At 40.2% G+C, this 24,970-nt stretch overlaps 1 protein-coding gene across 1 annotated transcript in view; it reads left to right on the top strand.

Annotated features, from left to right (window-relative positions):
* The window catches only part of GLIS1 (GLIS family zinc finger 1), a 285,319-nt gene that overhangs the window by 216,323 nt on the left and 44,026 nt on the right, over positions 1–24,970 (top strand). The window contains 3 exon segments of the mRNA XM_054037066.1: positions 14,042–14,203; positions 18,741–18,851; positions 22,502–22,634. Of these exon segments, the coding sequence (XP_053893041.1) occupies positions 14,042–14,203; positions 18,741–18,851; positions 22,502–22,634 (406 nt within the window).

Raw genomic sequence — 24,970 nt, forward strand, 5'->3', positions numbered from 1 at the left:
ACTGTAGACAGGTAGAGCATTATTTTGCTGCTGAACTTCCTATTTTCCTACAGGAAATTTAGTGATGACAAATTAAGGGACTAATAGAACTGGCAACAGCCAGAGACGGGGGTGCTGGAGTAATTTGTATAGTGAGGGCGCTGAGAGCCATTGAACCAAACTGTAAACTTTGTATATGATGGAAACCATTTCAAACTAGGCAGCAGCAGCACCCCCAGCACCTGTAGTTCCAGCACCTATGGCCAGAGATGATATAGCAGCCATTGTATAAGCTTTCTCCTGTACTTCAGCCCATATACCACAGTCTTGACCTGCAGTTCTATCACTAGTCCCCCCCATGGGCAAAGATTACTAATTGCATCAAATGTGTGTGATTGTGATCAAATGTAACAAAGGTTTTGAATTGAGATCACCACACTCATTTTCTTTTCTGGCCTAAGCAGCATTTGAACATAGGTTTTCTGAGGGGAAAAGATATTCACCTATTGCCAGTGTTCTACGTAGCCAGTTCCTGCTGTACTTGAGGAGATGTGTGAGGGACTCTGTTGTGCCGCATCTGATCGCTAAGGATCAATATGGAGTTACTTGCAGAAATCAGACCTGGGGGCAGGATAGCAAGAGTTATAATAGTTAATGATAAAACGAAGAGAGATTTGGAAAGAATTTAAAACTTCACACTTCAAGGTTTAAGCCAGTTTCTGACTGCAGATTATCAGACATTTGCCTAGTGCAGGGTTTTTTGCACCTTCCTCTGAAGCATCTGGTGTGAGCCATTGTTAGAGACAGGAGACTGGATGACAGGACCGACTCTAGGCACCAGCAAAGCAAGCACGTACTTGGGGCGGCACAATTCTAGGGGCGGCATTCTGGCCATTCTTTTTTTTTTTTTCTGCTTGGGCAGCAAAAGACCTAGAGCCGGCTCTGCTGGACGACACAGACCACAAGTCTGATCCAGTATGTGAATTCTTATGGACCATTGGCATATTCCTAACAGGAGCGGCGCCGGGGTTTTTGCCGCCCTAGGCGGCAGCGCTCCTCCGCTGAGCATTCGGCGGCGGGGGTCCTTCCGCTCCGCGTCTTCGGGGCACTTCGGCGGCGGGTCCTGGAGCGAGTGAAGGACCCGCCGCCGAATTTCCGCCGAAGACCCGGAGCGGAAGGACCCCCCTGCCGCCGAATTTCCACCAAGGGTGGCGAAATACCGCCCCCCAAATCCTGCCGTCCTAGGCGACCGCCTAGGGTTGCCTAGTGGAAGCGCCGGCCCTGGTTCCTAATACACTCTTATTGTATATAGAATAGTTGATGATGGCCTGTTCAAAAGGCAGACTGGACTGTATGCAGATCTCTCCATGTTAGTTCATTCAAAGGAAAAAAAGTTATGAAAAAAGAGGGAGAACATTGTGGTGGACTCTGCTGTAAAACTATTAGTTATAAAATAAATTTGAATTAGTTAAATAAAAACTGAGCTGAGGATCTAAGTGCCAAACTATAATAATTTAATATATTTTACTCGACCTAAAAATGTGTTTATTTAAAAGCTGCACACAACCAGAGTCAGTTATTGGCAAACACTTCAAGTTTAGGCATTCACTCTTCCTCCCACCCACCCCCCAACCTCCTTTCACATTTTAAACTAGGAAAGGCAATTTCTCCTACATCCTCTTCTCCTAGCCACATTGGAATGTTATCAGCTAAAAGTGCCCCAGTTCTGTGCTGTGTAGAAGGGGTTAATGAATTGCAAAAGCTCCCGTGGATATCATATCTTGGAAGGGAGTGCTCAACATGTTACATAAATAGCTCACTGAATCAGAGTATGTAGTTTTTCATGAACCAAGATTAAAATTTGAAATAAATTTTCAGTGGCATCTTCAAAATATAAATGCCTTTTTCTTGTCTCTTATATTGCTTTCCCCTTATTTTTGTCTTTCATCTCTCCTCCCTTCTATTCCATTCCAATGTATTGCAGTGGACTTTTTTCAATTATGTTTTTGATTATTTCCTGCTTGTTACTATAAAACTCCAGATGTTTTGAGATTTCATGGTTCTCTGGATATTTTTTCCTTTATTTTAATCTTCTTTTGTAACATGCCACACATGTGGTATTTTGGCCTTTTAAGATGCTATGCTATGCTAATCAGCCATGGTTGTTGGGTTTTTTGTTTTTTTACCATTTTATCTTCTGTATATTGTCTTCTGTTGAAACGCCTTTATTCTGAGATGGTAAACCATGTCCAGAGTATTTGATTTAGGTTTCTCTCAGCCTGCTGTAGCATTCACTATACTGGGGAAATAATTTTTTTAGGCCCAATCTTGCAAACACACCTGTAAGTAAATTATTTGAGTCAATGAGACGACTCATATGAGTAAAGTACTTCATGTGCATAATTGTTCGCAGGATCAGGGCCCTTAAAGATGAAAAGCGTGGTGTGGTTTGTTTTGTTTCATTTGTTTTTGTTTAAAAATAAGACTAAAATGTTGTGCCAGATGAACAAAGTTTAGGCAACTAAACTAACAGAACTTAAGTGAAGTTTCAGTCTAGAGGGATGTAAATAAGTTGGATGTTAAGTGCAAACTTGAATGGAAATACTTTTATTTTCTTTTAAGATTAATTAAAACAGTGACTTGCTCATAGAGATGAACAGACGTCTGAAGTGCAGGTATTAATTATGTTATACTTTTTTGTTTAAAGAAAAAAATCTAAAGTGAGCTGAAGAATGATGTTTTGTATACTTTTAAACTTAATAATTGTTGACACAGGTTTGGATTTTTAAATTAATCTTGTTAATCATATTTTCTTCCCCCCAAACGAGCAAATATGTCTTTAAAAATTGGAACAGAAAAACAAACAAATAAAAAAAAAAAAAACTTGTATTTTGTGTTGTCCTTCAGTGGCAGATAGCGTACCCATAATACTTTTCCAGTGTACTTTTGCTAGAGAAAAGAAGATTGGCCAGCCTGTGCCACAACAACTGGTTTTCTGCATATAAAAGCCAGGACCAGCGTTAAGGGGTAGCAAGTGGGGCAGTTGCCTGGGGCCCCGTGCCACAGGGGCCCTCACTGAAGCTTCAGCTTCAGGCCCATGTGGCAGAAAGAGTCCCCTACAAGGATTTCGGAGAGAGCAGCAGGCTGCTAGGAAAATCAGAAGCTGCTTCAGTATTTTTTGAGACAATTTGCATTTTGCTGGAAAATGTCTGATAAACAAGATGAAAAAAGACCCTGGGATAATTAAACATTCAGTCCCTGGTGTCTGATCTACTAGTACAGGAGGAATTAAGCCTATAAATAGTTCAATGTGCATTCCTTTGGCAGAACAACTTGCTCTTTCCTTTTCCTGGTGGGAAAATTTAAAGTTTGGTAAATACAATTTTGAAAATGCTACTCTTTATGTTAATTATCATTACAATAATAATACAGTATAATGCTGCACAAAAACAGGTAAAGATGTAAGGCTGTCCTGAAGAGCTTGTAGTCCTAAATCAACATGACACAAGTGACGGTCATAAACTGACAAAAATGGCAAGAAGGACAAGAAGCACAATAATAAGATTATATGATTATCTAATAAGGCGTGTATGTCTGTGATAAAAAAAAAGTCCTTTAAAAAAGAAGTGTATGACCTAGAGTCATCTTCAACTTGTCATTGGTTATCCTTTTAAAACTCATTTAGAAGTTTGTTCAACAGCTGGATTTGTGTCTACATGGACTACAGATGCTCTGATCTGTTGTTGTGCCTATATATTTCAATGCCTAAATTTAGATATTTTATAAATTGGTTGGAACAAAAGTTTCATGAAGCCCAGAAGAGTTTTCAGCCCGCTCCTTCTCCCATTAACCTCAGCAAGAGCAGAATCTATCTGCATATCTAGGGTACTGATGAAGTACCTCTCATTGCAATGTCGTGAAGGGTAAGCTGAAAAAAGGAAGGTTTGCATTTGCTTTTGAAAGTGGCTTGGTCTGTGATCATACTTACCTTGGAAGTGAGTTCCACAGTCTTGGTCTGGCTTCTGTGGAAGTTTTGTCTTGTGTGCTGAAGAGTCTCAGTCTCTTGATTGTCATTGTCATAGTTCCAATGCAGTATAGCTTTCAGGGAGGTCATAGTTGCCCAAGGAGAAGACACAACCCTCTAGGTAGTTAGAGTTAGTCCCATGGAGGGATATGAAGATCAGGACAGTGACCTTGAATTAGACTTTGCAATCAGTGGGGACAGAGAACAGAGAATGGAGCTGTGGGGCGATGTGTGGTTCTTAGTAGATGAGCTGCTGAACTTTGAAGTCAATGGGATCTTTTACGTTAGTAAAGTAACTCATGTGCGTAAGTGTTTGCAGGGTCAGGACTTTATACTGTGAGCAACTCCATGATTTAAATATCTATGTTGGGCTAGTTCGACATTCTTTCTGCACCCAGAACTCTCAGCAATGTCAATGGGGCTTTTAGGAATGCATGGCTGGAGCTTGTAAAATGTACAAAGGGGCAGAAAACAAATCCCTGTTTAAATGAAATATGTTCACTAAATGCATTTCCAGGACCTACAGTGTATTATATTTTTTCAAAATGAGACCCACCCAACATTAAATGAAAATGTCTAAACTGCCTAACCATGTAAAGCAAAGCAAAATACGCAAAGCAAATGAATGGCTGCAGTTACTCTAAAACTAGACAAAATTAAAGATCATATTGCATCTCTCCACCATTTTATTTTTATAGTTTATGTTTTAATTTAAGGCTGCCTCAGTATTAGTTACAAGGGAATTTCAATCTTCCCCTCCTGAACCCCTTCACATTTTCTTCTCGTGGGCACAAACAATGGTACAATAACAGTTGGCAAGAACCCCAATGCTGTTTTTACAAACTTTTTACACATAATAAAATGAGAACAAGTAAGGCTTCTCAAGGCACAAATGAAATATCATGTAGAGGGTTCATTCTGCAAGTGTAAATTGTTCAAAACTTCACAGAAAAAAAAATTGGCAGCCCCTCCATTTATAACAAATATCTCCAACCACTGTGCTGCTATAAAGAAAAAAAATCTCTGCCAATTTAAAACCATAAACTAGTTGTCTGAAATGGGCTTCTTAGGGGAAGTTGAGGGCCCACATCTGCAGACACGATGCACGTGAGTCATTCGGTTGAGATTGATAATTAGATTCCTTGCATGAGTAAAGTCATTTGTGTATTTTCAGGATTGGGTCCTTACACTGTAGCTACTGTAGAGAATTTAAAGTTATTCTGATCAAGAGTTAGCAAAAACAGTTTTCAAAGGAGACCATCTGGAATATTTTGTTACAGACTTGGCCCTAAATCTGCAACCAGGCACACGAGAAACCCCACTGAATTCAATAGGACAACTCACGTGCATAAAGTTACTCACATGCAGAAGTGTTTGCAGGATTGGGGCCTTATATATAACATCACGCTCAAGTTTATTTAAAACTTTCATGCTTTTAAAGACTCGCACAAATGTTTTTCCTCCGTCTGGATGGAATACGCATACTTAAAGGATTTTTTTCCCCATAACATAGTTCAATAAATATTCATAATGTTTTGATACTTGGTAATCAATTGGGAAGAAAGAACATTTCATGATATTGAGAAGGACCTTAGATATTTTGACCAGACATAAGATTTCCTATTGATACTATTAAATGCTTTGGAATGAAATGTTTTGGGTTTTCCACCCGTAGGCTGTCTGAGATGTCAGCAGCCAATATGACCTGGTCTTTCCCTTTTAGGTCTATAAATAAAAGGCAGCTTGTTTAACTGATCTTGCAGCAGAGAGCAGAGGTGTATATTAATGAGCTTTTTCTAATGGCACACTGGACCTATTTAGCACTACAACTGTGAAGGCTTCTCTTTTTCAGTCATAACTCATTTCCGATTAAAATGTCAGTTATTGCTCCACCTCATGGTCTGAGCTATTTAGTTTATAGTTTGTTTCTTCTGATCTATACCACTGACAGACATTCTAGACATGGCTGTGATTAAATATGCTTATGGAAACGGCACAAATTTGATAATATAAACCCTATTGGGAACGCACTGTTCTTCTGCACAGTGACATTTTCAGGTGCATTTAAGATGTAATATGGAAGCAAAGAAAAACATTTTAATCAATTACTGTTATTATAGTAAATTGTTTTTGTAAGGAAAATTGTGATATGCTTAGGGCACTATGACATAATTTGGTATTTTCATAAATACGCATTTTAAATTGATTACATTCCAGCAATTGCACTGTTCTGTGAGTTGTAGCATTAAATAGACTATTTAATATTTATGTAGGGGGAAATGACAGTTGATGAACAAATCTGATGACCTAAAAATAGTACAATTTATTTGCTTCTGGGGAAAGCTTCACATTCATGTATAGCATTAAAAACCAATTAATTGCACCATTTTCTTCCTTGTACCTCAATGGCATCATTTTCTATTCATGTTTGTATTTATGTAGGATGCTGGTTTCTAAAGCACGCATTAATGATCTGAACCAAAAGTAGGTTCCAAAAGTATAATTATTATTTTTATTTATAAACCTGTTTAAAGGCTTAGGTGGCTTTTACCGAAACAAAGGATTATGGAGCATTTGTTACAATTATCCCCGGCATCAGATCTCAATTAAAAAAAAAAGTATAAAGTAGTAGGATTAAGTACTGACAGATTGATACCAGATGTCTGGGAGATACAATAAGCAGCCTGCTCAGTTGATCAAGTAGTTCATATGATCCCAGTGTTCTCTGGGAACTATACATTAATTCCTTGTAGTTGGATCTTAGAATCTATCAAGCATGACTGATTGCTCTGAGTGGCAGATATGTGGAGTGAGGCAAGGGTGCCCAGTATTCTCCAGGAGAGGGTACACTGTATGGTCAGGGGATTGGGGCTAAGGTGTTGCCTGGTGGCAGGAAAGGTACAAGTAAATAAATATCCTTGCTAAATGTAAGTGCAGTATTGGTAGATAAAACTGATGGGACACAGATAGGGGCAGTGAAATGGAAGCATCGCTGATGATGATACTGTTTCTTATCAGTATGTGTCAGTGGGAACCAAAAATAGAGGTTTTTGGTCAAACTAAGAGAGAAATTAATCCATATTTGTTTGGGTGTTTGTGCTGCTACAGTAGCTTTGACCACTTAGAGTAGGGTATGCTCCTGCTCCTCCTAGGGCCTGGATTCATCAAAGTATGTTTCTATGTAACTACAAGTATGTGGATAGTCCCACTGAAGTCAATGGGACTTCTCATATGTTTCAAGTTATGCAGGTATCTAAAAGGGTGTCATAAGGAGGAGGGAGAGAACTTGTTCACCTTAGCCTCTAAGGATAGAACCAGAAACAATGGGTTTAAACTGCAGCAAGGGAGGTCTAGGTTGGACATTAGGAAAAAGTTCCTAACTGTCAGGGTGGTTAAACACTGGAACAAATTGCCTAAGGAGGTTGTGGAATCTCCGTCTCTGGAGATATTTAAGAGTAGGTTAGATAAATGTCTATCAGGGATGGTCTAGACAGTATTTGGTCCTGCCATGCGGGCAGGGGACTGGACTCGATGACCTCTCGAGGTCCCTTCCAGTCCTATAATCTATGAATCTATGAATCTATAGGTGCTTAAGGGTTTTGCTGGACTGGGACATTGGCCAGTGGAAGTTTTGCCACCACCATGCAGAACGGGACCCTTAACTAGTTTGCATTATTCAGAATATTTTGTACTTTGCATTTGGCCATAGATATTGGAGTTAACTAACAATGCCCTAGAAATTACATTGTAGGTCAAGATCCTACACTGATTGCTGCTCTCTATCTCATTCAAGAATAAAGTGGCTTTAGTTCACTGTAACATACATACGGGGGCTTAACATGCTTTAATTTTTGTGCTTTGACTACATACCTGTAGTTGATTTGCCTTAACTTTCCTCCTGGCCTGAGGGGAGAATGGAGTTGTACAGTCCTGGGGACTGCAGTGCAGGGTTTGTAGACATGAGCTGCATTTTCAAAATGTTGCCTTTAAGGAAGGTGTTTTGGGAATGCCAGATTTGCCACGATTGCTTTATTTTTCTATGAATTTCAGCATATTTGTTGACTTCTAACTTCGAAAAATTTGCAAGTCTCAGGTTGCTTATTTCTAAAGTTGTTTTCTGAAGTTTTGCAGTATTTGTAGCATTTTTCCCTTTTATTTATTTATTTTGCCATGGCTGAATGGAATCTGCCAAGGCTCCTCCCACCTCTCCAAACGACATCAAATGTTCCAAGAGGATCCCTGACCAAATAGAATTTCTGAAGTCATAGGTCACTTGTTTCCAGCTGGTTTTGAGGAGTGTTCATGATTGCTGGTGGGGAGAAAGTTGGCAATGTTGATATATATCTTCTGATCTAAGTCTGTGAGTGTGTGTAGGGCCAGGTCTGCCATATAGACACAATAAGCAACTGCCTAGGGCAGCACCGTATTAAGGGTAGCAAAAGCTTAAGAGACCATTTAATGTATGAGTGACTGGAAAAGGCAGAAGCTTTGCAGTTTGCCTAGAACAGAAAAACCCTTGCCGCTGGCTCTGGGCTTGTGCGTGTGCGTGTGTGCGTGTGTGTTTGTGTTAATTTGTCATAAGAAGAGCTGCCTGTTCATCCAAGCACAAAATATGGTCCACAAAATAAAAAGCCATTCTAGGAATTCAGATCACTTTGTCCACCGTATTTAAAGGATCAGCCGTCATCAGTCTGTGTCTGATGGCATGACCTTTTCTCTGTCAGTAGCCAGAGCTGTCATTTTAAGAAACTGGGAGGCCACTATTACCCTTGGCCGATTTTGAAAAAAATGTAGGGTTAGATTCAGAGCTGGCATCAGTAGGCACAGATCCATTTGGCTTCAATAGAGTCACTGGTTTCTGCCAGCCCTGAATTTTCCCCCTAATATTTTACCCAGGCTTCATTAAACTGTCATGCACTTTTTTTCTCTATTTGCTTTCCTGTCATTGCTGATTACCAAGAGATTTGTGTGTAAATAGAAGCTTTCTCTCTGCTGTAGAGTTAGTCTGCTCCTCCTGTCCGGTTCATTCATTGATCCTGAAATCCAGTGTTTTCCTTTATTGTACAGAGCTGTGGAATCAAACATCACAAATGAAGAATGTGCTTTACCGTGTTCCAACAGTAATAGAAAAAAGAGTGTCTTCCCTGTCACATACACCAATTAATATGCCAGCAGAATGATGCTAGACCAATTCTTTCACCAGCTGTACCAACTCCTACTGATCCCCTGAGTGGTGCCCACTCATGTAGAATTTTGTTCCTAGGCACTAGACTGAGACCACCATCAGATTGTAATGACTTCAGGTCACTGCTGATCTCAGCTACATTGAGCTGGACTCCAGGGGATGACCTAGAGGTGAAAAGCCTCATATCCCATTACCAGTCCCCTCAGCCAGTCAATTCCCTGAGCCTGGGCCACTGTTTTCTTTCTTTTGTGCCTCCAATTTACAGTACTTTCTAGAACACAAGTGATCCAGCTCCCTGGGGATGTTGAAAGCAGCTGCTGGGTCAGCAGTTCAAAGCAATATTTTATGTCATCATTTCATATGTGACACAGTAGTATTTAAATTACCCAGCCAAGCAGGTGCTGGAACATCTGCATATCTGGATAGTTTCTAGTACGAGTTGTGATCATTTTGTAGTTGGGAATCACTTTCAGACCCATTCTGACAATGAATAAGGGAAATCTGGGATTTATTTCACACCCCAGCAGCAGTGATTATCGGCCCATCCCTGCTTCCACTGAAGTCAGCAGGAGCTTTGCTATTGACTTTAATTAGGGTCAGGCCTTGCCTTTCTGTTAGTTAGTCGCTCATTGGAAGCCTGCCACACAATCCATGTGTATGTGTGAGAGAAACAAAGAATGTGCTGGAGTTTAGTCGGTTGCACTTGGATAACTAATGTAAACTCTCTAGGTGAAATCCTGATCAAGGTGACAACCCTTCCATAGACTTCAGTCGAGTGAGGATTTTACCGTCTCTCCTGTCTTTGATGTCTTTCATGCAAGTCTCTGGTAAACTAGCATCACACCAGAAATGTAGTTTCAGTAAAGGATCATTTTAAAATATACCTCACTTTTAAAAACTCCTCCATGGAGCTGATTTCAAGGCTAACGACTTGGTTTCTCAAATAAACTGTTTGAGATCCCAAATGGTTGAGGGGGCAACTTCCTATCAGTGCAGGCAGGAGCAGCCCTAGCTAGATGGAAAATGTGTTCCACACTCCACCCAGAGTAAGCTGGACAGGGAGTGGAACTCACCAGAGTTCAATACACAACACCTATCCCTAGGAAAACAGTAGAGATGGTTGAAAAAAAATGTCCCCACAGCAAATTATAACTTCTTGGCAAAAGAATCAAAAATTGAAAAATTTCAAGCCAAGAACTGAAAAATGTCGGCTGAAAAATCTGGTCTGAAAACATTTCCATTCAGAACTGCTGCCATGGTGTTTCCTAGGAATGTTAATTCTGGTGCCTCATGCACTCATTCTCCTTTGCGGGTCAGGCTTCCAGACTGTATTTCCCATGATGCACCACAGACACTCCTCTTGCTGAGCCAGTGCAGTGTAACATGGAATTCCCTATCTGCAGTGCATCATGGGAGAGGTCTGATGTAAAAACCTGGCTCATAGAAGAGCATAGAGGAATGGGGCACCTGAACCACAGCTCCCATGAGGCACTGCAGCAACATTTTCATTTTTTGGACAAAAGTTTTCAGTTTTGGGGTGTTCAATTTTTCAAACTGAAAAGTCAAAATTTTCCACAGAAAGCAGATGCTCTTTGCAAAAAATTGCCTTTTGTTGAAAACTCAATTTTCTTTGGAAAAAAAATTCGAGAGACAATTTTCAGCCAGCTCTGGTAAACAGAAGAGCAGTGCATAATTCTTTATTTATGTCAGGATTTTAAAGTTCTGACAATTTGATCTTATTAGCAGATGTGATCATCTGAAATTACATGCGAGGATGTATTTGTAAGGCCTGATCCCGTGAGGTGTAAGTATCTTTAACTTCCATTAGCACTTCACAAGAGCAAGATCCTACTAGTGTTACAGTAGTTACTAGATGGAAAGGCGTACAATAAATGTACGATATGCAGTATTTGAGGAGAACGTACAGCTCCAGTTAATACAATCTTGGATGAGCTTAAATTTTTGCAAAATGCAACGAGCAGGTCTAATGTATCCTTGGCAGTCCCGTTTTACTTCTTGGAAATATCACTTACAATACAGGAACATGACCCAGATCCACAGTTGGAGTAAATCTGTATGGCTCTTTTGAAGTTTATGGAGTTTATACCACTTTACACCAGCTGGGATTCTGGCCCATAGAATTTGCCATGCCAAATCAGATATTTGGCATCCAGTTTTATTTACTACAAAGAGGGGAGTTTCCTTCTGTTTTTTGTTGTGTAAAATAGGGACCAGGCAAAACATCTGGAAATATGAAATGTAACAGGCTTTTAAAAAACAGCTGCAGTCTTGTCTTGAAGCAAAGCGAAACAGAGAAACATATTTCAAAAGTGTGATTATATACTTCTAAGAGAGCAATGGGTAATGCTGCAAAAAATACAAGTTACCAGGGTACATTTGGTTAATTCTAACCACATGTGTTGGGAGGGCCATCTGAGTCTGACTAATTTTTTGCATTGTGACAAAAAGATGCATATTGGATTCAACACATTTTATTCAATAATCCTTTTTTGTTGTTGTTGCAAGAAACAAGCTGATGACCAGTTAGGAAATTCGATAAGACCACCTGGTAAATTCAGCCCTTCCTGATATGTATCAGATACCAACAAATTCTATCATTGCATACCTCAAACTACAGATTAGCATCCATATTAGAAACCGATAAAAGAAACCATTGTAACCACTTCGTTTTGTAGTGCAGCGGAACCATACCAGAACAGAGGCTATGATGCTTATGTTTAATCCTTAACTAGACTCCATATTTCTTTCACACCAAACCATCTGTATTTCAGTCCCAGAGAGAGGTTGATATTTCAAGGGAAAAGAAATTATATATAGGATCACAAATATACCACTTCATGTTAATAACATAAATTTTAGAAATGGACCTTGGAATCCTGTAGTATAATAGAAACAAAGCTAAATAGGAAAACGTCTCATATTTTGGTAATGTCACTTGCAGTTAGGTGGTATGTTCCTGCAAGGATCTAACAACCCTTTCAATTTACTTCTGTCGGCTTTGGATCAGGCCTTAAGTACCCTCAACTTTGTCCATGGGAGTTGACGGCACCCAGCAAAAAACACTCCGTACTGTGTAAAATCAGTTAAACTCTCCCATATTATTTGTACAATCACATTCTTTTTCTCTTTTGGATCTTACATTTTTATACTAGTAGAACTCTGCCTGTAATAATGATAATTCTTATTATGCATGTGTCTATACAATCTGGATCGGTATCTGTTTATCTGTATATACACAGATACTAATTCACACACACACTAGCAAAATTCTACTCACCTGGTGAGTTTTTATGATAATTTTGGAAGACTGGCATATCCTTATGAACAGTAGTACTTTTACATCTACAATTGTTAGCTATAGCTCTTAATACTGTTTGTCCACATCAGTATTGGCTCTTGACCTATAGGATTTGTAATGATGCTACACAGCACTATAAACTACCACTTTAAGCTTTCTTAATGAAACCAGAACAGTAAAAGCCAGTATTGCTCAGATAACCGGCTATATAGATATGGGGAATTGTTATACCCCATAAAGTTTCTTGTGCCAATTCATGTTAGACTCCTGGGGACATTCCGTGCCAAAAAATTAAAAATTCTGTGTCAAAAAATTAAAAATTATACACACAATATTTTAAAATTCTGCAAATTTTATTTGTCAAAATAACACTACACAATCATGCCACTTTCAATTATTTTGGTAATTTATTTCAAAATACCTGTCAGCAAGTATGTATGTAACAATACAAGACGCACACAAAAATTCCCCCAGGAGTAGAGAGTTAAAGAAACCCCTATGACAACTCAGTTCCTGTTTCTCTACCCCCTATCCCCCTAGAGCCTAGCGGAGGGGAGGGGGGGCAGACACCCAGAACCCCTCCCCCCCGAGAGCCCACCTTCGGGGCCCACTCAGCCAATACATCGCATCCCCTAACCCTCAGAGTGCAGCTGCAGTGTCCCCCCAGCCCAGATACCCACACCCCCTCCCTCCCAGAGCCCAGCCACATGCCCCCCCCAGACCAGACACCCACCCTTCCCCAGAGCCCAGGGATCCGGAGGGAGAAACAGCCTGATGCTGTGTCCCAGGCTTGCATGGAGTTTCCTATGCACCGGCTAGGGCGACCAGACAGCACGTGTGAAAAATCGGGGAAAGAGGGTGGGGGGTAATAGGAGCCTATATAAGAAAAAGACCCCAAAATTGGAACTATTCCTATAAAATTGGGACATCTGGTCACCCTAGCACCGCCCTCTCCTTCCCTCAGGGCATGCTGGAAACTGCAGCTGCCAGGAACCCTCTAGCTGCCTCTCCCACCCCGCAGCGGTGTCTTCTATGTGCAAGCTGGGCTCTGCCAAATCCAGCGGCCTCTAGTGGTGGCCAGCAGCACTACAGCCCATTTCTGTGGAGAAAAGGAAATTCTGCACACACAATGTTAATGTCTACAAAATTCTGCATTGCGCAGTGGCGCAGAATCCCCCCCCCAAAGTAATATTAAAAACACTGTTTAAGTGAACACTTCAGAAGCTGAATGCTTGTTCTTTCTTTAAACTTCCTTACCAAAACCATGTCTGAACCATACAATGTTAAGGTTCAGCACTGCACACTGCATGTGTGAGATATTTATAATAATATAGTATTATCTATCCGCACGCCGTGCCTTTTGTGATAGATGAAATTAATAGCACAAAATGATGTGTTTCACCCATAAATTTCAGCAGATGTTTGAGTTTTGGTTGATTTATTACATGTCTAGCTTGGGTTTTAACTACTCATTGTGGCTGCCCATGGTTTATTTAATAATGCTTTACAGAGATGTTTTATGGCTTTATTGCAGTTTGAAGGGTGCAACAAGGCATTCTCTAGGCTTGAAAACCTTAAGATTCACCTGAGGAGTCATACTGGAGAGAAACCTTACCTATGTCAGCACCCTGGCTGCCAGAAAGCTTTCAGTAACTCCAGTGATCGGGCAAAGCACCAGCGCACACACCTGGATACTGTAAGCATTACCTTATTTCATATTATGGCTTGCACAGAGAGTTTAAACAGGCTTTGTACAGGATCTGCATTGAAACTGGCATATGGCAGCTTCCATTTCATGAAAATGTCTGAATAATAAGAGGTGAAGGAAGAGTTGCTTTGATTTTTAGCTGCATGTATTGATTTAAATAATGGAAGATTCGCTCATTTAACCACTGAGGGCCAAATTCTATTACCCTTACTCAAACCGAGGAATACCATACTTTGGTATTCCTCGGAATACTCCTGGAGTAAGGTGTTGCTCACCTTGAGGAACAGCATGTATAATAAGATACTCCTCTGTGTGAATAAACGGGGCAGAATCAAGGCTTGAAAAATTGTTGCTGTAAGAAATTCAATAGTTTTCTTGCTTATTTTGACAAAGTCTGATCTAAGTGACCACAGGACCATGGCAAACACCTTAAGAGATAATAAATTAATGGACACAATTTTGTAAACCCCACCCTCCCAAAAGGCAAGAATACATCAACCATGCGTGATGTGTGAATAGTGCTAATGATTAACTGCATTGAAAATGAATTATAAGTACCAAGTTCTTCTCGCACATAGACATGGTAGACCTTGTCTCTAATGTTCTGCTCTTAATGCATGCACAGCACAGGGGCCTGCTCCAAACCCTAATGATGTTCGTAGGAGTCTTTCCATTGACTTCCGTGATAGGCTTTGGATCAGGCCCTTGGAGACTATGCCAGGAGAGCAGAATATCTGCAGTGTGATTCTCAGAAGTGGAGTTTTACTGAAGTGAATCTGCAGTGGGTGAGCCTGTGGAAGAAGACACATGATGTGCCTTTCTCCTTGATACATAATAAAAAGGCCATGTTAGCTGGCCTCTGTCAAGGATGTTTGGGGTTTCTGCAGGGCTGGCTCCAGGCACCAGCTAAGGAAGCAGGTGCTTTGGGCAGCCAATACAAAGGGGCAGCACTCCGTCCGCTAGTGGGGCGGCCCGTCCGGGTCTTCAGCGGGAATTCGGCAGCGGGTCCCTCAGTCCCTCTCTTCCTCTTTGAGCTGCCCCCAAAGTGCCGCCGAAGAGGAAGAGTGGGAGTGAAGGACCCACCGCCGAACCGCCGCCGAAGAATGGAGCGGCGCGATTGAGCTGCCGCCAAAGTGCCATGGATCGGCCTTTTTTTTTTTTCTCCGCCGCTCGGGGCAGCAGAAAACCTGGAGCCAGCCCTGGGTTTCTGATGTATTACCCATTCATCAGGGTTTCTTTTTTAAGTAGCCATTCTAAAAATTTTAATTTGGGCTGAAGCTGCCTGATACGATTATTTCGCCGATTTTAAGGCAAAGGAAGCAAACAGACATCATAGGCCAATTAAGTCCCCAGCCTAGAGCTTGTGAAGAATAACAGCAAGAGTCATTCCTTTGTCTTTTTCAAAGAGGTGAATATATAGTTTAACATTTGGCCGAGTGTTTATGGGGCAGAACTTTTGAGTTTAATTGATATTTACTTTTTAAGCAGCTACACATTTCAGACAGTGCAGCATTAAGGAATGCGTAATGTACATTATGCCTTGCAAAAACAAACAAGTAAGAGAAGCGAGTCAGTCACATTTTCCAAACCCAAGCACACTTACAATAACAATGTTTTATTTATTTGAAAGTCAACCTGAAATATTTGAATTTGTAATTAGTTCTAAAATGTGTCTCTTTTGAAACTGAATATACTGTACGGGATACACATTTTTGAAGTTTAACTGCTTGAAGTTAATATAAAAACATATATATAAGCTTGACTCACAAATGGAATATCATTTAGTAGAGCTTTTGTACAATTGTATAGTACGCTGAACAAAATAACCCAGAGTTCTTGTGTCTGTTGATCTATGTGATATTGCAAAAAAATCTCTAAACTTAGCTCTCTTTTCTTCTCCTTGTCTCTCTGTTTCTTTAACCTCTGAAATTCTCGTACAGCAGCACAAAGGTACAGTAATAATTTTTGACTAACTTTCAAAGTGTCTGGAACTGTTATTCACACTTCCCTGCTACAGGTTCTTTGAAATTCTCACTATATTCATATTCTGCCGAAACTAACATTCATTTGCCTGCTTCATTTAAGACCTGTGGTTTTTATTTAGTGTGTTGCCTGTTTTAGAATGTCAGTGTAAACAATTAATGATGCATGTATGGTTTTACTGTAAAGACTGGATGTAATATTAGCCCACAGGACTCAGAGACCTCTTTAAAAACTGACTACATATCGAAGGACTGTGTGAATGTCTAAGCAAAAAGATTTAGGCTATTAAAGATGGGCATTTTTCTGATCTAGTTTCCCCATCACTAATAGCGATACCATGGCTAGAAAAATATTCTGCTGGTTATTCTATTAAGGAAGGTTTCCATAGTCCTTCCTCACATGTCTGTTCTCTGTGTATTCTAAAGACTCTCAATAAATCTACTTTCCTATGTAAGTTTCTGAGTAGGTATTGTGATAGCCTTTAAGGCTTTGAGTTGGTGAATGATCCTATTATTCCTTTGGAAATTTCCTCTTGATATAAGGAACAGGGTTATTTATTCTCTGGAGGTACCTAGAAAGAAAAAAGGATTTACATGGATGCTTATTTCGTATGGAGCGCATTTGGTATTGATTTAAAACTCCGCATGTAGGTCAATCCATCGTTTATCTTCTCAGAAAGGAGAATATGTAAATAATTACAGTGACCAGTTAGATTGGGTTGGTTTGATTAAATAACTGAAATTACTAGCTCATATTTCCCACGGTGAAAGCAGAATTAGGGAAGTTATCTGTGCTGCAATTAGGAAGGGGTGTCATCACTCTTCCAGTGCTGCTGAAATTCATTTTATCTGTACCAAGCCAGAGCTACTGGGCTTTATCCAAATGAAGTGCAGGGTTTTATCTAAGCAGAACCACAGCATGGGAATTCAGCTCCTGACTACAGAATCACGACTCCATCACTTTTTTCCACGCGTGACCCCTTCTGTGCAAACCAAGGGGGTAAATGGCACCCCTATATTGCCATTCGGCTGGGAGCCCCAATCCCACTCCTCCCTTGCTGCCTTTACATAAGGCTTTAGTGGTGCAATTGGGCTTGTGTGCACTTTGCACTGCAGGTGAAAGTGACCATGTCGGAATACTTTCTATGAAAAGAGAAGAGGTTCAAATGTGTGACTCTGATGTCAGCCCTTGAAGGTGATCAAAGCACAAAGGTGAGAGGCTAAACCCAACCTCCTGGGAGGACACTAAAAGAACTTACTGGCCCATGTACTGAGGCCCCTCTGGCATAGTACATTGGCATGATGGGTGGGCAGGCAAACAAGCTCCAAAAAGCCACAGGAAAAAAACAGCAAAATTAGGCTCTGGTTAGAGGCTCTTTGAGGCTTGGCATGAAGCGATCCTTTGTTACCACCTGAGTGTGACCAAGTACCTTGGGAATAACACATTCATTTAGGATTTCCCTAACAGTTTAAAGATTGCCTTTTGTTGTCAGGGCCCAGAAGTGGTGCCACAGCCAAATTAGGCATTTGGTCAGGCTTGCATTAGCTGGGGCTTACCAAGAGGGCCCTGCAGCTGTTCTGTTGTAATAGGAAGGAGCTTTGATACCCTCCAGATAGAGAGGAGTGTTCTTCCTGCAGGTAGGAGAAGTATCTTTCTACCACGTGAAAGGAATCCATTGGAACTGCTCAGCTAAACTAGGCTGTTCTTGCCACTTGAAGATCTTCATGTTGTGCCATCGCAGAGAGGTAACCGCTGGCAGATACTATTCACTGTTGGAAAGGGCTTTCCCTGGCAAGGTCAACAATGCTGAGTTTTTCTGTATTTGTTGATTTGCTGTAATGTTTATGTTTAGTGTTATTTGTATGAGTATAAATTGTGTAAATAAAGCATTTGTGTTATTTAAACCAGGAACAGGAAGAATGTGTGAAAGCACTCCAGTGTTAATGCCTTAGTTTTTGCTTTGCAACATATGTGACACCGTCTGTGTAAAACCAGTAGGAAGTCAGAATCAGGAACCACGTTTTTTTCTTTTTTTTTTTTTTGTAATGATACTTAAAGATCTTTGCAATACTGTGTCACATACTGAGTGGATTGTATACAAAGTAAATACCTCTCCAAAGAGGCAAAAAGGTACTATTTTTGTACTTGCAAAAAGTGGAAATACTATAATGTTCTCAAAACCCAACTATTTATTCCTCATTATTATTTAATTCAGTCCAGTAATCAATCCCCAAAAGTGTAAGAGTACAGATGTGTTAAGTGCTCTCAGGATTTGGACTGACTTCAGAATATGAGCTGTCATTGCTGTTCTGTGTGCGCCACAGCTGGCCCACAGCCAGACTTGTTATACACAGAAGTATTTGCAAAACTAGAGGTTGCAAGCTGAGCAAACAGCTTGGGGTTTTACAATATGTTTTCACATAAATTATAGTCTCCAGCTATTTTGTATTCTAATTGTTGAACTCGGGCTTCATATTATAAAGGTAGGTGCCTATAAAAGCTGAAATCCTTCCCTTTCTTTTTCTTTTCCATGCATTTACAGAAACCATATGCCTGTCAAATTCCCGGGTGCTCCAAACGCTACACGGATCCAAGTTCCCTACGCAAACATGTGAAAGCTCATTCTGCCAAAGAACAACAGGTGCGTAAGAAGGTAAGGCCATCGATCAAAACTGTGGCATGCTCAAATGAACACTTACTGAAATTTCATCAATATGTTTGTTTTTAATTGGTCTGTGATTTATGTTTTTTCAAATCAGGATTTCACTGTGTTGTTGCTAGGTGAAAATTGAACTTCCTGATGGTTTTTCACTGTTGCCAGTCAGACTTCCATTTTCTTGTTGCAGTGATTATCAGTGCTATTTTTCCCCCCCTTGCGAGCGGTTTGCTCTGCACTATTAAACCAGGCCCTTCTTTCAAATTCCCTCCTGTTCATCCTTCTGACATATGACTCCAAATTCTGCTCTCATTCACACCCAAATCAAATGGGTCGCTTAGTTTAGCAGCTCATTTAAAATATGGGTGAATCCCACACCTGAATAATTTATAAATGTCAGGAAAAATGTGATATTTTAGTAGGTTAGAAAAAACACCCTCTATAGACCATTGGGCCTGTGTTTTAAACACATTTATAAATCATTTCAAACCCACATTGCTCATTCTATATTTACTAGTATTCCATCCAGCCAAATATTTTATGAAAAAACCCATGGGTTTCTATGGGTTCAATCCTGAATTCATTGTTATTTTTGTTGTTATTGGACTAGGACCTGAAGGTTCCAGGCAAAGATCAGGGCCCTGTTATAGTAAGGCATTGTTCTCTAGTTAATGAAAGGATGATGGCTGCCCCAAAGAGCTTACAGTTTAAGTATATGAGAGGAGATAACATGTGGATACAATAGACGAGGGGATGTGGGGGATTATAAAATAACAATGAGGCAATTGTGATTAGCATAATAAGCAGCAGTCACACCACACCAGCTGCCTAGTCATTGTTCAGAATTTTGTAGGCATCACAGCAAGGTGGGATTTAAGGAAAATGGAGCAGATGGGAGGTGACAATACAACAGGACACAAGAGTGGATACAGGTAGGGAGCAGCTAGTAGTGAAGAGCCTCAAAGGTAAGGACCAGAAGCTTGTACTTAATGCAGCGGAGTGCAGGAGCCAGTGGAGGGACTCAAAGAGAGAGGCAACAATATCACAATGGAGGTTATTTTAGCAGTAGAATTTTGAAGGGACCAAGGAGGAGCAAGATGGATGTCAAGAAGGCCAGAGAGAAAGCGATTGCAGTAGTCTGGACAGGATATAAGGGCCTAGATAAATGTTCATGATTTGGACAGAGAAAGGGACAGAATTGGTCATGGCATGGAGGAGGAAGAGGCAAAAGCTTTGGAAATGGCCTAGGTGTATATGTCTAGGAGAGGCCAGAGACAGGGTTATGGGCCACAGTGATAGGGTGTCCTTATATGGTAGAACTCCCAGGAAAGTTCTGAATTCAGCGTGGGTTTTCCCTGACAAGTGGTACCCAAATGCTCTGGTCTCCCTCTTCTTGTAGAGAGGCTGGGAACAGACCAACAACAACAAGAAGTAAAGGCAGCAGGGACAGGAGATGAAGTAACAGCAGCAGCCCATGATACCACCAGTAGCTCCCTACATGGGGTTTCAGATCTACAGTTCCAAGGGTTCTGGTGTAAGAGGTGATGGAGAAGGAAGGCAGTGGAGCCAGGAGGAAGATGGCTTTCTGTGGCATCATCCCGCATGACCCTCTTGGGCATTTGCAGTGCAAAATAGCCCTGTCAGCACTTTATTATGTGGAAACACCCTCTTACTCCATACCCGTCTCTCCCTTGGGAGTAGCTGAACCTGACTGCTGGAGGGGTTCTCATCACAGATTGTGTGCTAGTGGAATGATGCTCACGTGTAGTCTTTCCTCTTCTCCTGGAATTCTGTGGTTTTGCCTCTAGCTACTTTGGAGTGCTTTATGTGCACCATTTTTTATAGTGGCCTGTAACAGCATATCAAGTTCTAGGATCCTGAATAGAGATACAGAGCTCTTCTACTGCCTCACGCCAATGTGAGGACCCTACAGACAGATGCAGTTATTTCTGCTGATTTACCCTGGCAGCCAGATCACATGGGACTTATCTCCAAACTTGAAGTATGAAAAGGTTTAAGAGCCCAGGAGTTTCCAATCTCCTCTTTGGATTTTCCCCACGAAGGATGTGATTTCCTAGTAGTCAGAACTTCGTAATTGAGCCATAAGGTCCCACCCTGCAAACACTGGTGTACATCCTTAACTCTAGGCATGGGCGCAGTCCCTTTGACTCCAAGTATATACGTGGGTGTTTATAGGATTGTGATCTATGTTTATACAGATCTTGGAACCATTCAGAATTTTTATTAAAAAGACTTCTAAAGATAGCAGCAGATTTAAAATGTATTTTGATCAGACTTCTATGAAAATGAAGTAAAGCATGTATCATCAGTAAAGAACTAATAAGCAAAATAAATATTTCACTTGCACATTTTCCCCCTCCAATATGTTTAACTGAAAGTATAGTTCGATGTTTCTAAAACTGACTCCAGTCTCTTCCCATCTCCAATCTGAAACAGGAAGAATGAGCAAATGGCTGTTTTTAGTTGCTTCATCATTTGCAGTTTGACTCAGCAAAGGCAGATCTATCCATTGTTATCTATGTTTGCTGAATTCTAAGTAGAAGTGACTTAGCCGAGAAAGAAAAATTAACAGGCTGCTCTGCCCACACGTTTGACGCATCCAACCAATAAGCACAATCTTTGATTTTTTGAAAAATGTTCTGAGCAGAGATTTACATCAGAGGAGCCCTGAATATTTAGTCCATACCTTAGAGGAGGTTTGTTAGATCTTTCTCAATTTTTTTTTTTTTTAGGAGAACAAAATCTAGGATGCTAGTGGTTAATTTAGTAGTAGTTAAAGTTTTATTGGCTTCAGCTGCAGATTGTTATCCAAAATGCTAGATATTTATCTTAAAAAAACAAATGCCTGGATAACAGAACCCTAAATAGGTTTGCCTGGACCTTCCATTTAGAATAACTAATCCCAGGGGAGATTGGTATGCAAAACTGTAAACTTCAAAACAATAACTATTAATGGCCACAGAATACGATGGCTATTTGTGTAATGTGAGCACTATATTATGACAAACATTTGGCAACATAAGCATGTTTGAAGGAGAATTAGAAATGCTTTTCTTTCTTAATTCTCCCCTCCTGCTGTTTTTAATATGATCGACGTTGTGGTTTTCAGAGCATGCTACAGACACTTTTGCCAGAGCATTAATTTACATGGAGACCAGCTGACACATCGGTGATACCTCTTACACATTACCGACATTGCCTTATTTCGCCAGTTTTAATCTGATAAGCACAAACACTTTTCTTTCCCTATCAAAAGTCTTTCCAAGTGTCACAGTTTCAAAAACAATGCAAACCTTTTGCCAAAGAACCCAAAAACACTACAGAGAGCTAGAAATATGTAGTTAAATTATGCCATAAAATTGAAGAAACATAGGGTACTTTGTTTCTGAACCAAAATCCTGTTGGTGTAAGATTAGCACTTAACTTGTGTGCTTAAGAAAACCCAATGACCTCTAATTAGAAATACTTAGTACCGGGTATATCCTCAATTACACTAAGTTCCTAAGAATGACATTTTGTTCCTTCCTTCTATACATAGGCTATAACCAAACAGACATATGAATTCAATTAGCTACAGTTTGGTTTACTTTGAAATAAGATCTCTTTGTTTTATCCTCCTCTTACAGCTACATTCATGTACGGATATTGAACAAGATGTACTAAGTGAATGCTTAGCTATACAGCAACTCCACACATCTTCACAACACATTTTGGATGGGAAGTGTGGTAGATCTATAGGTCACCATGACCTAATAGCAGGTAAGAATAATTCCAGTAAATATGATGTTATATGTGTCATTTTAAATAAGGATTATTAAAGACCTTGGGCCACTGTGGAAAAACAGCCCGTTATGTTTAAGATTGTAAAAACCAGAATGTAGGTTATAAATGAGGTTAAAAATGTATAGTGCATTATTTCACCATTGTATCGCAGGTGACCAATTATAAATTTTTCAGAGATGCTGAGCACCATTGCTCTCTTTAATTTTATATGACGTTGTGGGTCTTCAGCATCTCTGAAAATCACGCTCAATCTCTTTAAGTTTGTGTTGGTCTCAGCAGCACACAAATGCACAAGCTATGTTAAAGCACAGCAGTTCTAACAAAGACAGAAATTCACAGATAAACTTCCTGTTCTGCTCCCAAACAGATATCCCCCATTAAATATATCCCTTTTTTGGCTGTGGAGATATAGGTGTTATCTGGAGTGCAGGAGTTGCTTCCATTACAAAAATATCCCTGCTGCCTCTTCGTGGGTGAGTTGCCAGAGGGGTGAGGGTGTGGCTTTGTGCATGCCAAACAGGGGAAATTTTACCAATGGAAACTTAGGTAGCTACAGGGCTGGTCGGAGCAGGGGATTGAGGGAATCTAAATTTTGGATTTAGCCTCCTAAAGTGGAAGTTCGTCACCTTGATCTAGTGCTTACTGGTTTTTGTTTGTTTGTTTGTTTGTTTGTTTGTTTGTTTTAAATGATGAAAACAGATTAGCCCTGACACTTCTACATTCCCCTTCCCAACTGGGCACAGTGGGCCCCTGGCCTCTGATTTTCACTGATGTCATATTGGATTCTTGTGTCACTATTAGGTATGAAGGTGATGATGACTACTGCTATGATATGTTATCAATGGAAGAACATTCTTCTTTTGATGCTGCAGTACTACAGAGTAAATACTGTGGCAGTTAGTAGCATAAAATTTTCCCGATTGGATCAGACCTATGGTCCATCTAGTCCAGTAATCTATCCCTGTAAGTGGCCATCACCAGATGCTTCAGAGGAACGTGCAAGACACCCTGGAATAGGCAAATGTTGGATAATCTTCCCCCATCCTACTTAGATTGTAAGCTCCTCAGGGCCAGGACAGTCTCTTTATTCTGTATTGTACAGCACCTAGCACAATAGGGGCCTGGTCCAGAGACTCCTGCTTCGATACAAATAATAATAATCCCTAATAATTAGAGATTGACTTAAACTTAAAACTTGAAGTTTTATATCACTTTTTTGTTAACTTTATTATATGATAATTCTGGATGTTCTTCTTGTCCATGTGACTGTCCAGTCTCACTTTGAATCTTAAGTTCTTGGCCTCAGCAACATCCTGTGGCAGTGAGTTCCAGTCTACATGTTTTCTGAAATAATTTCTTGTTATCAATTTTGAATTTGCCAGCATTCAATTTCAGTAAATGCCCCTTTTATTCCTGTTACAAGAGAGTGGGAGCAAAAGCATCTACCTTCTCCAGACCATTCACTTTATATACTGTTACAAGGCCCCCTTGTATTTGCTTCTTTTCTAAGGTAAACAGTCCCAATCTTTTTGATCTTTCTTCACAAGAGTTTTTCTAGGCCCCTAATCACTCTTGTCACCTGGCTCTGAATCCCCTATATATCCTTTTTGAGATGGGGTGACCAGTACTTCACAGAGCATTCCAGATGAGGCCAGCCCACTGATTTATATAATGGCATTATAATATTTTCCATATTATTCTCCATCCTGTTCCTTATACATCCTAGCATCTTTTTTGACCACAGATGCACATTAGAAATGGAAGAGATGTATTACATCATTTTGCATCCATCACCTTGTATGTTCTGGATAGAATCTCCAGAGAAAGGATGTAATAGACATTAATTTGCTGTTTTCATTCTGTATTTGCTTAAATAGCTATCCACAAAAATACCAGTTATGGATAGACTGTCCATGGTCCTTGTAGGCATGCACAGAGGGATGGGGGGCTATGGACTCCAGGCATAAGAGCTGAGGCCAATTTGCAGTCCATATAGTGGGGGGCATCGTGGGTTTCTCAAGTTGGGTTTCTAAAAGTGAGCCACTTAAAAGTAGAATAGGTCAGTTCTGAAATTGTGCATCTAAGGCTTGGTCTATATTAGAAAACTTGCCCTGTGTTAAAATCAATCTAGTTATGTAGGTGCAAACCCTTAACACAGACATATTTAAATCAATTTAGATTAATATAGCATTAACTTAAGTCACTTTAAGCATGACTTAAACTGATTCAAGTGAAATTTAAACCAGTTTAAGTGCATCTATAGAAGATGTTTGCACTGGTGTCATTAATCGATTTTAAACTGATCTAGTTAC

Source organism: Malaclemys terrapin, chromosome 8 (assembly GCF_027887155.1).
Source record: "Malaclemys terrapin pileata isolate rMalTer1 chromosome 8, rMalTer1.hap1, whole genome shotgun sequence".
Classification (NCBI taxonomy): Eukaryota; Metazoa; Chordata; order Testudines; family Emydidae; genus Malaclemys; species Malaclemys terrapin.